This window comes from Palaemon carinicauda, chromosome 1 (assembly GCF_036898095.1).
Source record: "Palaemon carinicauda isolate YSFRI2023 chromosome 1, ASM3689809v2, whole genome shotgun sequence".
NCBI classification, from domain to species: domain Eukaryota; kingdom Metazoa; phylum Arthropoda; class Malacostraca; order Decapoda; family Palaemonidae; genus Palaemon; species Palaemon carinicauda.
Window position 1 is genome coordinate 28,044,845 of NC_090725.1, and position 12,500 is coordinate 28,057,344.

General features: G+C 44.6%; 1 protein-coding gene across 3 annotated transcripts in view; it reads left to right on the plus strand.

The window, feature by feature from the left end:
• The window catches only part of LOC137647365 (macrophage mannose receptor 1-like), a 116,946-nt gene that overhangs the window by 100,874 nt on the left and 3,572 nt on the right, over positions 1–12,500 (plus strand). Inside the window, exons 1-2 of one of the 3 annotated variants that reach the window (XM_068380755.1) lie at positions 143–289; positions 11,587–11,763. In XM_068380755.1, coding sequence (XP_068236856.1) covers positions 250–289; positions 11,587–11,763 — 217 coding nt within the window. In that variant the 5' untranslated portion in view covers positions 143–249. Of the gene's footprint in view, positions 1–142; positions 290–11,586; positions 11,764–12,500 lie in introns of those variants that run through there. The other 2 variants (XM_068380756.1, XM_068380757.1) reach the window with 2 other exon arrangements.

Below are 12,500 nucleotides of genomic sequence, written 5' to 3' on the forward strand. Positions count from 1 at the left end.
CTTAAAAAGGTATATTATATTCATTATTCATTGTTTTTAGGGTAGTTTATCAAATTCCTTTCCTCGCTGGACTATTTTTCCCATTGGCATCCCTTGTGCTTATAGATTCCTAATTACTATCTGGTTGTAGCCTAGCTGATAAGAATAAGAAGAATAATAATAATAATAATAATAATAATAATAATAATAATAATAATAACATTACTTACAGAATAGTTGACTGGACTACAAGTCAAGGACCGGGCAATCATGATATTCCCACTTCTGTTGCTTCCAGTTGTCGTGTGGGGTAAGTAAACAGTTTCTGTCTAGTCTTCTCTATAACTATATATAATATCAAATTTATCTTATACCCGAGGGTTTATTGCTCGGATTCATTCTTTTACCTACGCTAACCTTAGAGCACCTTCTATATATCTCTACATTCATAAACCATGTCAAGTCTTCAAGACATAATTGTAATAAAGAAATAGTAGTTGTTGCTGTTCCTACATATTGCATAACCTTATTAAAAGACAACGATGAGTATTAATGCAACGGTGGCATCATTATACTTAATAGTAATTGCCTGATGATATCTTGTTCTAAAGTATTGGGCTAAGTGGGCATAAACAAAGGCCGAGCTGTTATAGGCGCAGCCTAGTTATTCACCTCGATGTGGTCTTCATGCTATGGGGATTGTAAAACCTGCTCTTATGCTAGGTTTTCACTATGTTCCCAGCGGTCCCGGCAACCCTGTTTTGGGTCACCGTGAACAAAACGGGATGGACGCGAATAAACGTTATATAACTCCGTGGAACGGGATTGGCAAACGTGACAGGCCCTGACTGCTGTGGATGCCGGCTCAAAATTTTAAACTGTCAAAAAATTTGCCACGGCAGTCCAGGCACAGATAGAAAACTTAGCAGACCATAGTAAAACGGGGTAAACGCAACAAAACGTAACATAACGTAGCAGTACGTAGTTAGCCTTATCAAAACTTGCAGGCGTTCCGTAGCGTAACGGGAAGCATGTATAACTTTGCAACTTAGAAAGTAGGCTCAGAGGAGACAATTTGGCAGCTCGGATACCGACTCAAATCTTGATTGATTCTCCCAAACTGATAATCTTGAGAAGCTAACTTCACGAATGCTTATATGTCAACTTTAACCAAATTACTCTCACCATTTCTTGAGATATAATGCCCATCCTCACGAATTCTATGCAGTTGTGATAAAAAGTATTAATAAAACCTAAAACAATTATTTATTATGGTTTCGATATCATTGTCAGTCGCAAATTAGATAAGGATTGTGGATAAGAATAGCAAAATAATAAATGGATTTTGAGCGAAGCGAAAAATCTATTTTTGGGTGAGATGGCCATGTCGTCCTGATGGAAGTTCCTATAGGGTAACTTCCTAGGGTATATTACAACTACGGCGATATTCCCAGAGAATTTACCTTAAGGTACCAGAATTCTAACTCCTGGAGCGAATATCCCTCCTGAAAGGGATATCGCGACATATAAGAGGACGTATTCTTGACACGCCACATGGCAATCTGCACCCTGACAGAGATTTCGTCTCGTAGGGGCAATTGGCAAGAAACGAATTCGGGAAAGAAAAAGGGGGGAGCCCCTCCCAAGGCTCCTTATCTCCCGTTTCGTAAGCGTGCCTGGCGCCAATCCTGGCGCCATCTGTATTCCTTGTAGCGTACACGAGGTGCTACAGATACTGTATGTAGGGAGGGGTCCTACAGCCCTTTCTTAGAAAGGCAAGGGCGGGTCCATCAGGACGACATGGCCATCTCACCCAAAAATAGATTTTATGCTTCACTCAAAATCCGTTTTTTGGGCTCAAGCCATGTCGTCCTGATGGAAGTATACTAGAGCATTACTGTATCTGTGGATTCTCCGAACGTGCCGTACTCCCCGGAAGTAATTTTTCCCGGTCGACTAGACCTAGAGACCTAAGATGTTACCGTTATACATCTTTTCAACTAACTATAACCCATGTTAGAGCTTCCTGCCCCCTACAGGGAAGAGTCCTACTAGACTCTGGGAAGGTCTCGAAGAGTACATATACCTATGTATGACTACTAAGCAAGCTAATATAGTGGTCTCACCCTATATTAAGTAAAGCATAGTTTGTAAAGAACCACTGCGTCAATATGAAATATTGACCAGTAATCCGCACAATACTTGTATTGGACAAAGGTTTATATCCGCATAGGAAGAAACTAGTAAAACCGCCCTCGTCCCTTTATGGGACAGAGTCCTCCCGTTAAGGGAATCATAAACCAATGCAACATAGCTTGCATAAAAGAACAATTCTATTAGAATTATCCCAGATAAGGTACATAGAATAAATGCTCAATTATACCAATAAATTGACACAGGTGAAAGATACGCAAGGTTCTCAAGAACAAGTTTATTGACAGACAATAAATAGACAGGTTAACAACAATTATATATATATATATATATATATATATATATATATATATATATATATATATATATATATATATATATATATATATATATATATATATATATATATATAAAGAGAATAACCCAAAACTTTAAGCATAAGTATGATAGTAAACAGAACTTGTTTATCTGAAAGAAAAAACATCAAATGCCACTTTTTTAAGATACCGAGGTATCAAGTCATAAAAGTCTGTATTACAAATCAATCACATTAGCGTTAGAAACGCTCGGCACACATGTCTGCACTTATGCTAGGTTCACCTTTGGAAAAAGAACAGTCTATGTGGGCACTCGGTGCCCTCATTTAGTTTGTAGTACAGTATGTACCTACACACTCACCCTGGACTTAATCGTCCCAATTAAGACCACTGTTCCTCGCAGAGTTAAACAGTAGGGTTAACAACACGACCCACTGCTACCACAGATCTCTTTAGTTCCTCTACTTGCTTCGCATAGTGGCGAAAGAACACTCTGGAAGACTTCCAGCCAGTGTATGAACGGAGATGTTCAAAGTCCATACAATTAAAGAAATTTAAGGATGAGGCAACTTTCCTCGGATCGTGACCTGCGGGTGTACTGTCAGGATCCGCTCTGCGAATAAAATATGTGATTTTCGCTCTGAGTTGATTCAGAGATAAATTTGAGCCTGATGTTTCTCCCCTGAATAGTTGACCACCCTTGAAGTCTGAAGTTCTACGAAGATAGACCTTTAGGCATTCTACTGGACATAGAGATGCATCTTCTTTCAGAGGGCAGATTCTCCAGGGACCCCACCTGTTGGTGGGTAACTCATTCTTGGCGAGAAACGTAGGATCCGGAAACAGGTTCAGTTCCCCCCCATCCAGGAACTGAACACGACCTGCCTCTCTCGAGAGGGCTACGATCTCACTAACCCTGGCCCCGGACGCGAGTGCAAATAGGAAAATAACTTTTTGTGTCAAATCCTTTAACGCACATTCTTCATTGCTCAACAGAGAAGCGAAATGAAGAACTTTGTCTAAAGACCATGAAATGGGCTTTGGAGGTGCTGAAGGTCTGAGCCTAGCGCAGGCTTTCGGAACTTTATTAAAGATCTCGTTACCTAGGTCGACCTGGAAGGCATATAGAATGGGTCTCGTCAAAGCAGACTTACACACTGAAATCGTGTTAGCTGCCAACCCTTGACCATGGAGGTGGATGAAGAAAGATAAGCAGAAGTCTGTCGAGATCTCCTGCGGACTCTTCGCCTTGACAAAGGCCACCCATTTTCTCCAAGATGACTCATATTGCCTTCTAGTAGATTTGCACTTATATTCCTCCAGGAAGTCTATGCTGGCTTTCGAAATCCCGAAACTCTTTCTCACCGCAAGGGAGAGAAAATCATGAGCTGCAGGGTCCGGGTTTTCTGTAATGAAGCGCAGACAGTCGACTTCTGGACTCGCTGGGTCAGAACTGGATGTGGTAGCGGCACAAACTTCAGCTGTAGTTCCAACGCCAAGGGGAACCACATGCTGTTCGGCCACTTGTGGGCCACTATTGCCGCTAATCCCTTGAAGGATCTCAGTTTGTTGAGGACCCTCAACAGAAGGTTGTGAGGGGGGAACAGATAAATCCTGGACCATCTGTTCCAGTCGAGGGACATCGCGTCCACTGCTTCCGCTAAGGGGTCCTCGTACGGGGACACGTACAGGGGCAACTTCTTGTTGTCTTTCGTCGCAAAGAGGTCTATCTGCAGTTCTGGAACTTGATTCAGAATGAAGGAAAATGATCCTGCGTCTAAGGACCATTCCGACTCTATTGGTGTGAACCTGGATAGAGCGTCCGCTGTCACGTTGCGGACTCCTTGAAGGTGAACTGTCGACAGGTACCACTTCTTCTTTTCCGCCAATCGGAAAATGGCTAACATCACCTGGTTGAGAGGTGGTGACCTCAACCCTTGTCGATTCAAGCATCTCACAACTACCTCGCTGTCCATCACCAATCTTATGTGGATCGAGTGACGCGGGGAGACTTTCTTTAAGGTAAGGAGCACTGCCATAGCTTCTAGAAAGTTTATGTGAAAGGTCCTGAATAGCTTGGACCAAGTCCCCTGGACTTTTTTCCGATGAGAGTGACCTCCCCATCCCTCCTTTGAGGCGTCTGAGTGAATCGTCACCGACGGGGGAGGTGGCTGAAGAAGAACCGACTTCTTTAGATGTCTGGCTTGGGACCAAGGCCTGAGAAGAGTACGTAGCCGAGGCGGCACTGGTCTTCTCAGATCTCTTCGCGTGTTTGATGCATACCTCCTCCAAACTCCGGTTGCATCCTTTAGCTGTGCTCTTAGCACTGGGTCTGTCACCGAAGCAAACTGGAGAGAGCCTAGTACCCTCTCCTGTTCGCGTCTTGATATCCTTTCGGAATCTAGAAGTCTCTTGACAGAACCCGCTATCTCCTTCCTTTTCTTCGCCGGGATGGAGAAACGGTGTGACAAAAGGTCCCAGTGGATTCCCAGCCACTGGAACTTTTGAGATGGAGAAAGTCGAGACTTTTTTCTGTTGATCTTGAAGCCTAGGTACTCTAGGAACTGGATCACTTGACTGGAAGCTTGCAAGCATTCTGTCTCGGATGCTGCCCACACCAGCCAGTCGTCCAGGTAGGCTACTACCTGAATTCCCTTTAGGCGTAATTGTTTGAGAGCTGCGCTCGCAAGCTTCGTGAAAATCCTTGGGGCTATGTTTAGCCCGAATGGCATGGCTCTGAAGGCGTATAGTCTCCGGTGTAGCCTGAACCCTAGGTAGGGGGAGAGTCGACGGCTGATTGGAATGTGCCAATAGGCGTCTGACAAGTCTATAGAGACTGAGTATGCCCTCTTGGGCAGTAAGGTCCTTATGTGTTGCAGTGTTAGCATTTTGAATTTGCAATTCACTATGAACTTGTTGAGTGGCGACAAGTCCAGAATGACTCTGAGCTTTTCCGAGTCTTTCTTGGGAACACAAAACAGCCTCCCTTGGAATTTGATGGACTTCACCTTTCGGATCACATTTTTCTCCAACAGTTCTTGAACGTACTCCTCCAGAACAGGGGTGGAGTGTTGGAAAAACCACAGGCACGGGGGTGGAGTGCTGTACCAGCTCCAGCCCAGTCCATTCTTGAATAGGCTGTGGGCCCAGGGATCGAAGGTCCATCGATCCCAAAATTTCAGCAGTCTCCCTCCTACCGGTATCATTTCACTTGGACTGCCGTCCTGAGGTCTTGCCTCCCTGACCACGACCACCCCTGAATCCCCTTCCCCTTGAGGGGTGCCTAGACGAGCCTCTGGCTGCTCCTCTAGGCTTTGCTCGAAAGGAAGAAGACTGTCCTTCGAACGTTGGGGTGAATGCCGTGGACTGAGTCGGCACAGCCTGGGGTACCCACTGAAAAGTGGTCGGGGTTTGTGCTACCATCTGGGGCACTGGAGGCAATGGCAATTGCAGTTGCTGTTGCTGTCTAGAGGGCTTGGCTGGCCGAGACGGTAGCCTAGTCCTCATATTCTTCCTCTTTGGTTGAGGACCCTCATCCAGGGAAGACTTTCTTTTGATAGCCAGGCCCCACTTCTGGAGAAAGTTTCTATTCTCCACGGCGGCCTTATCAACAACTTCTTTGACCACATCGGTAGGGAAAAGGTCTTTTCCCCAAATGTTGGAGGAGATTAATTTCCTTGGCTCGTGCCTCACCGTAGCCCCGGTGAACACGAACTCCCTACAAGCTCTCCTCGCCTTGACGAAGCCATAAAGGTCCTTCGTCACCGTGGCCAGGTGAGTCTTAGCCACCACCATGAACATTTCATGGACCTTGGGGTCACTTGCCATCGTCTCAAGAGTAGTCTGAAGAGATATTGAGGCAGCCAGTCTTTCTTTTGTCTCGAACTCTTTTCGCAAAAGAAAGTCAGACAGCTTGGGGAGGTCCTCGCCGAATTGCCGTCCGGCAATATCAGCCTCCAACTTTCCCACTGAGAACGTCAGATGGACGTCCTTCCAGTCTTTGTGGTCCATAGGCAGGGCCAGCGACAAGGGTTTACACTCCTCCAGGGAGGGGCAAGGCTTGCCGGCCTCGACTGCTTTTAGGAAAGCCGCAAACCCCTTCTGTAAAAAGGGGAAGGCTCTAGCAGGAGAGGACACAAAGGAAGGGAGCTTCTTCCACAATGCAGCTACCTTCGAGTTAGAGAAGCCCCTCTCCTTCATCGAGGATGAAAGGAGAGCTTGAGCCTTAGCATGGTCCATCACTATGACCTCCTTCGGTTCTGTCTCCTCCTTTGAAGCTGGTTCCTTTCTCAGCCGGACATAACAGTCCGGATATGATGCCTTGCTGGGCCAGAATTCCACCTCCTCTAGGGGAACTGAGCCCAGCTTATCCGAGATGACGATCTTTCCAGTCGTCATCGGCATGTGCTCAGCATACCTCCGTGGGTTAGCATCTGAGCACAAGGGAAGGTCTTTCACATTGAGCCTTTTCTGGGGCCCATGTGATTCTGCAAGGCACTGCATCCGCAGTTCCATAGCAGCCGCCTTCTCCTGATTCTCCTTCTGCATTTGTTGGATCATTCCAACAATCGAAGAGAGGGCCTGTCCCAGCTCTACTGGGAGACCGGCCGATGTTGAGGGAATAGGCTCCGGAATCTGAACCGGAGTAGCCGACACCTCGTCGACCTCTTCCTCTACGACGTCCGGGGCTTGAACTTCATCCTGGCCTTCTGCCAGGAGGTCTTCTTCCAAACGCTCGTCCACGTCAGACATCCTGTCATCTAACTGGATGTCTTGCATCGCGACCGCGACTTCAGCATCCACCTGGATCTGACTTTGGGGGATCTCCTCTTGAGGCTGGGGAATCACTGCATCAGCTGATGCCTTAGGGAAAAGATACGCCCTCATCTTCTCACTTGGAAGATAAGGGCCAGAGGTGTTCTTTTGGAAGCCCCTTACCCAGGTACGAAGCTTCTCCCTTGCTATATCCCTTGATTCCGCCGTCCTAGGGGAATCAAAGGCCTCAGTAATCAGGTTAGTGCACACAGTACATACCTGAGGGTCCCAATACTGGAGATCATCCTTGGAGACAGCGCATGCTGCGTGTCTCCTACAAAACTCATGTCCGCAGAGGTTCTTGCTGCGGACGTTGCAGAAAACATTTCTGCACTTCGGAGGGTCCTCCTGTAAAGAGAAGAAATTTCCATGAGTATCAAGTGAACTATGTATCACTGGATATGCATAGTATAGCATAACAATTCATAAAGGAAAGACACACACTTGTGTTTCCCTCACAACCCATTGTTGCAGCCTTCCAGATAATAAAATCAAATGGTTAATCTCTTCTAGAGTAACCAATGCAAAGTTTCCAGAGGAAACAGGTGAAGCTCACACCTAAGCAATGATTTTAAAATCCTGGATAATAGACAGGAAAGAACTCACTTTCCTATCTGTAGGGCAACAGCAAAGGACTGTGCAAGAAAACACAAAAGTGTTAGAACACACAGTGCTGTACCAAAATCCATACTATAGTTTTCTTCTTACTGTATATGTTATACTGAAGAATACTAGCACAGTATAGGAGGATACGTGCCGGCCGGCACACACCATAACTAGCTTTAAAGTATACTACTTAACAGCTATAAGGCGGCAGAACTCTGGTTCAAATGCATGTGCCGACCGGCAGCAATTGCCGGCCGGCAACAGCCAAGGTCGGCCGGCAATGGCTGCCGGCCGGCAACTACACAAGGTAGTACCCAGCTGCCGGCAACACTCTTGGTGACCGGCAGACAAGGGCTGACATTAGCCGGCCGGCAAAGGTACAGGACCGATGCCAGCCGGCGGCAAAAGAACCAGAGGACTACACCCACCCGGCCGGGTCGGGTACAGCACTAGAAGAAAAATAGGATGGATGCCGGGATAAGAGTGTACACTACCTCCAAGCCCGGCAATCCGAAAGAGTGCATATAAGGAAGGGGAGAATCTAATTCAGGCTTCCTGACCAATACTGTCTGGCTCTACAGGCAGGCATGGATGAGGGACCAAGGGAGGTCCGGGCAGCACTCAAAATATAAGACCCTTGCCGGCCGGCAGCTCTGCCGGCCGGCAAGGGGCCGAGTCAATTCCACATCCTAACCTATTCTAGGTCCAGATGTAGAACGACGTACAGTACTGTAATAGCTAGGCCATTACGGAGATAGAGGGGGAAGGGACAAAAGAGGGTCCTACCAACCTTGCTTTAGTGACGGATCACCCGCAGCCAAGAAACTTATCTCAGCCTAAGGGAGATCCAAGGGGGGAGGCCAGCAATACTTGCCAGCTCCCAGAGCACCAAAGCAAGGAAGGTGTTGCTACTCCCAGGGAAAGAAACTTATCCTCCCCCAAGAACAGCAACAAGGACTAGTCTGGTAGATCACAAAAGAAGGAATCATATCCACAGAAACCTTCGGTAGTGACCTAAGGAGGCTAAGCCACCTTTGTCTGTGTCAGGCCAGCGAGGGAGACTCTACCCCAAGCCAGACAAACACAGACTCAGACTAAAAAAAAAAAAAGAAAAAAAAAAAAAAAAAAAAAAACTCGGTTGTTCTGTCCCTCTTTGAACCAGACTTACTGGAACAGGAAGGTACAGTAACACCCCAGTATAGTTTTATCGAAAATTAGTTCGGAAAAACCCACTTAGGGATAAGCCCAAGGCTTAAACAGAGGGAAAGGGATTGCATACCTTCTCCGAAGAAAAGAAAGCAACCGGGGAGTATGAGAAAGTATACTAAGGCTCCATAAGCAACTTAGCCTAGGCACCAAGAGAATCGATTACCTAAATCACCGAAACTCACTCGTATACTATCTTGGAAATATTCCACACAATCTTAAATGTATAAAACATAGCCTAAAGCTTCAATAAAATTTTAATACACTCGGAAAAACCAAAATCATGCATGAAGTACTAGGACCAAACGACTAGGCTACATGGCCTAGCGTAGGCCAGAATGGCGAATACTTCGCCAAAATAATACTAAGCACGAAAGGAAATCCTATGTAATGCTAAATAGCTAAAATTTATTAAAGCAAAACAACCGGGAATGTCGCTCTGACTAACTAAACTTATACCTAGCGAGCGACAGCGTCCATGACGCCTCCGGTAGGCTACGGCTCTTGTAACAAAGATTAATCCTATTAATCACTCAAAAATTTACCAAGAGCCTACATTTATACATAAAAGACATGGTACTCAACTTATCAGAGGCCGACGAAGACGGAGAAGCCATGAAAAGCAGAATAAATCCAAGATTTGCGAGAAACACAGGAAAAAACACCCAGTTGTTAAGCTACGCAAAAAGGAATACAGATGGCGCCAGGATTGGCACCAGGCACGCTTACGAAACGGGAGATAAGGAGCCTTGGGAGCGGCTCCCCCCTTTTTCTTTCCCGAATTCGTTTCTTGCCAATTGCCCCTACGAGACGAAATCTCTGTCAGGGTGCAGATTGCCATGTGGCGTGTCAAGAATACGTCCTCTGATATGTCGCGATATCCCTTTCAGGAGGGATATTCGCTCCAGGAGTTAGAATTCTGGTACCTTAAGGTAAATTCTCTGGGAATATCGCCGTAGTTGTAATATACCCTAGGAAGCTACCCTATAGGAACTTCCATCAGGACGACATGGCTTGAGCCCAAAATATATTTTATATATACGTACATCATCAGATTCTTTAACTGTGTCAGCTACGTTATGAAAGGGAACTGTCTTTTTTCTTCTTGTTTTCTATACGGAAACCAACTTTATTATCTTTGAAGAATTATGATTTTATGTTTGATTTACATAAATGATTTATTGGAAAATTCAATTCATAGACTATCCTATATTCCTTTTTAGTTTTTCGCTAAATGAAATAATTTCAGTTTTAGTCATCAATAAAAGAACTTCGAAGGTTAGATGAAAATATTGATGTTCCTTGGGAGGCCCTCGTTTTTATACCGTGGCCACAAACGTGCTCCAAAGCTGCCCGAAGTCCACGTTTCGTCCGTTGAAAGCCTTGGCAAAACGGTAAATACGTGTCTGACCCTGATCAGAACGGCAAAAACGGTAGGCACCCTATCTGAACGCGAAAGACCTTATTTGAACGTGACAGGCCTGAGGGGAACGTGTTTACATTCGAGGAAGTGCACAATGAGGAAGTGCACCCTGAAGAAATGCACCTTGAGGAAGTGCACCCTGAAGTAGTGCACCTTGAGGAAGTGCACACTGAAGAAGTGCACCCCTGAGGAAGTGCACCCCTGAGGAAGTGCACCATGAGGAAGTGCACCCTGAGGAAGTGCTCTCTGAGGATGTACACCCCTGAGGGAGTGCACAATGAGGAAGTGCAACTTGAGGAAGTGCACCCTGAGGAAGTGCACCATGAGGAAGTGCACCTTGAGGGAGTGCGCAGACAGTTCTTGTGTTCAACTCCGAGTGCCACCTCTGTCAACTCACCTTAAACTAGCTGTTAACTTACTTGCTATGTAGTGAGGGTGTGACATTGTACACTTATTCAGAGTGTGGTGTGCCAGGTATTACTGTGTCCAATTGTACACATCCCAGAGAAAGTAGTGCCACCAGTACCAGTATCTTCTGCAGAGAAAGCAGCATCCTAGGAAACTTTTAGAGATGGAGTGATATGTAAAATCTATGATGCATTAGGTAGACTGAACATCAACTGTCAGATCTTCTATCAATACTTTCATTATCATAGATGAGGATTTGTCTCAATGAAAATGTGTAGCCAATTCATTAAGTTTTTACAGATTATATACAGTATAATAGATTTATTTTAATGTTGTTATTTTTAAACTTCTCTTGTAGTATATTTCTTTATTTCCTTTCCTCGCTGAGAAATTTTCCCCGTTGGAGCCCATGGGATTATAGCATCCTGCTTTTCCAGCTAGGGTTGTAGCTTAGCAAGTAAAAATAATAATAATAATAATAATAATAATAATAATAATAATAATAATAATAATAATAATAATAATAATAACAAAAATTACTGATATAAGGCAATGATGATTACAAAATTGATAATAATTGTGAAAATAAAAATAATTACATTAATAAGAATAATAATTCTAATGCTTTTCACTCTAGTATTCCCAATCATTCAGTAAAAATGTTAATATATCTCACAGGCTATTGCGACCCTGAATTCACACTTGTTGGAGAAAAATGCTTGTACTTTGAGACCCACTACAAAATGACCTTCGAAGAGGCCGGAGAATACTGTAACGAGATGAGAGGAGCCTCCTTAGTGGCCATTGACTCTGCTACACAATTCAAGAGCCTTGTGGACTACATTTACGCAGAAGGTAATTCTGTTCTGGTGTTTGCAAAGCTGCTCTGTACAGTGGCGAGCTGAAGCTTAAATCTATCTATATACCAAGGCATTTCCCCCAAATTTTGGGAGGTAGTCGAAATCACATAAATGAAAACAAGGGGGCATTTCCTCTATACGCTCCTCCCAGCCTGACGAGGGATTCAACCGAGTTCGCCTGGTACTGCTAGAGGGCAGTACCCCCGTTATCCACCACAGATGATTCTAATGAGATAATACCAGCAAATTTCAACAGATCTCTGCTTGAATGATGTCATGGGATCCGTACATTATAAATTCCTTCTTCTGCCCTCCCCTGGCTGCAAGAGAGAGAGAGAGAGAGAGAGAGAGAGAGAGAGAGAGAGAGAGAGAGAGAGAGAGAGAGAGTCTTCTTTACAAATTCTATGTGATAATACAAACTGACTTCTTAAACAGCAAGTTCCTCTGTTTTCTGTCATTTACTTTCCATTAGTTACATATTTTTTACTTCTATCCTACACTGTTCAAAAAACGCAATTTTAGTCGGAGATTCTCCGTACATATATACTATTTCCAGTCGAATTTCAGTAAAAGACAAGCGACCGTAATTTTACCATACTTTGTTATTATTTTTTATGGTTTTTTGACAGTAATATCACTCCTTTACGTCAATATACCCGGTTTTAAAATGGTAAATTCCTGGCAACATATTTTCCAAGATTTTTACCGATTTTTTACGGCATTTTTTTTTTT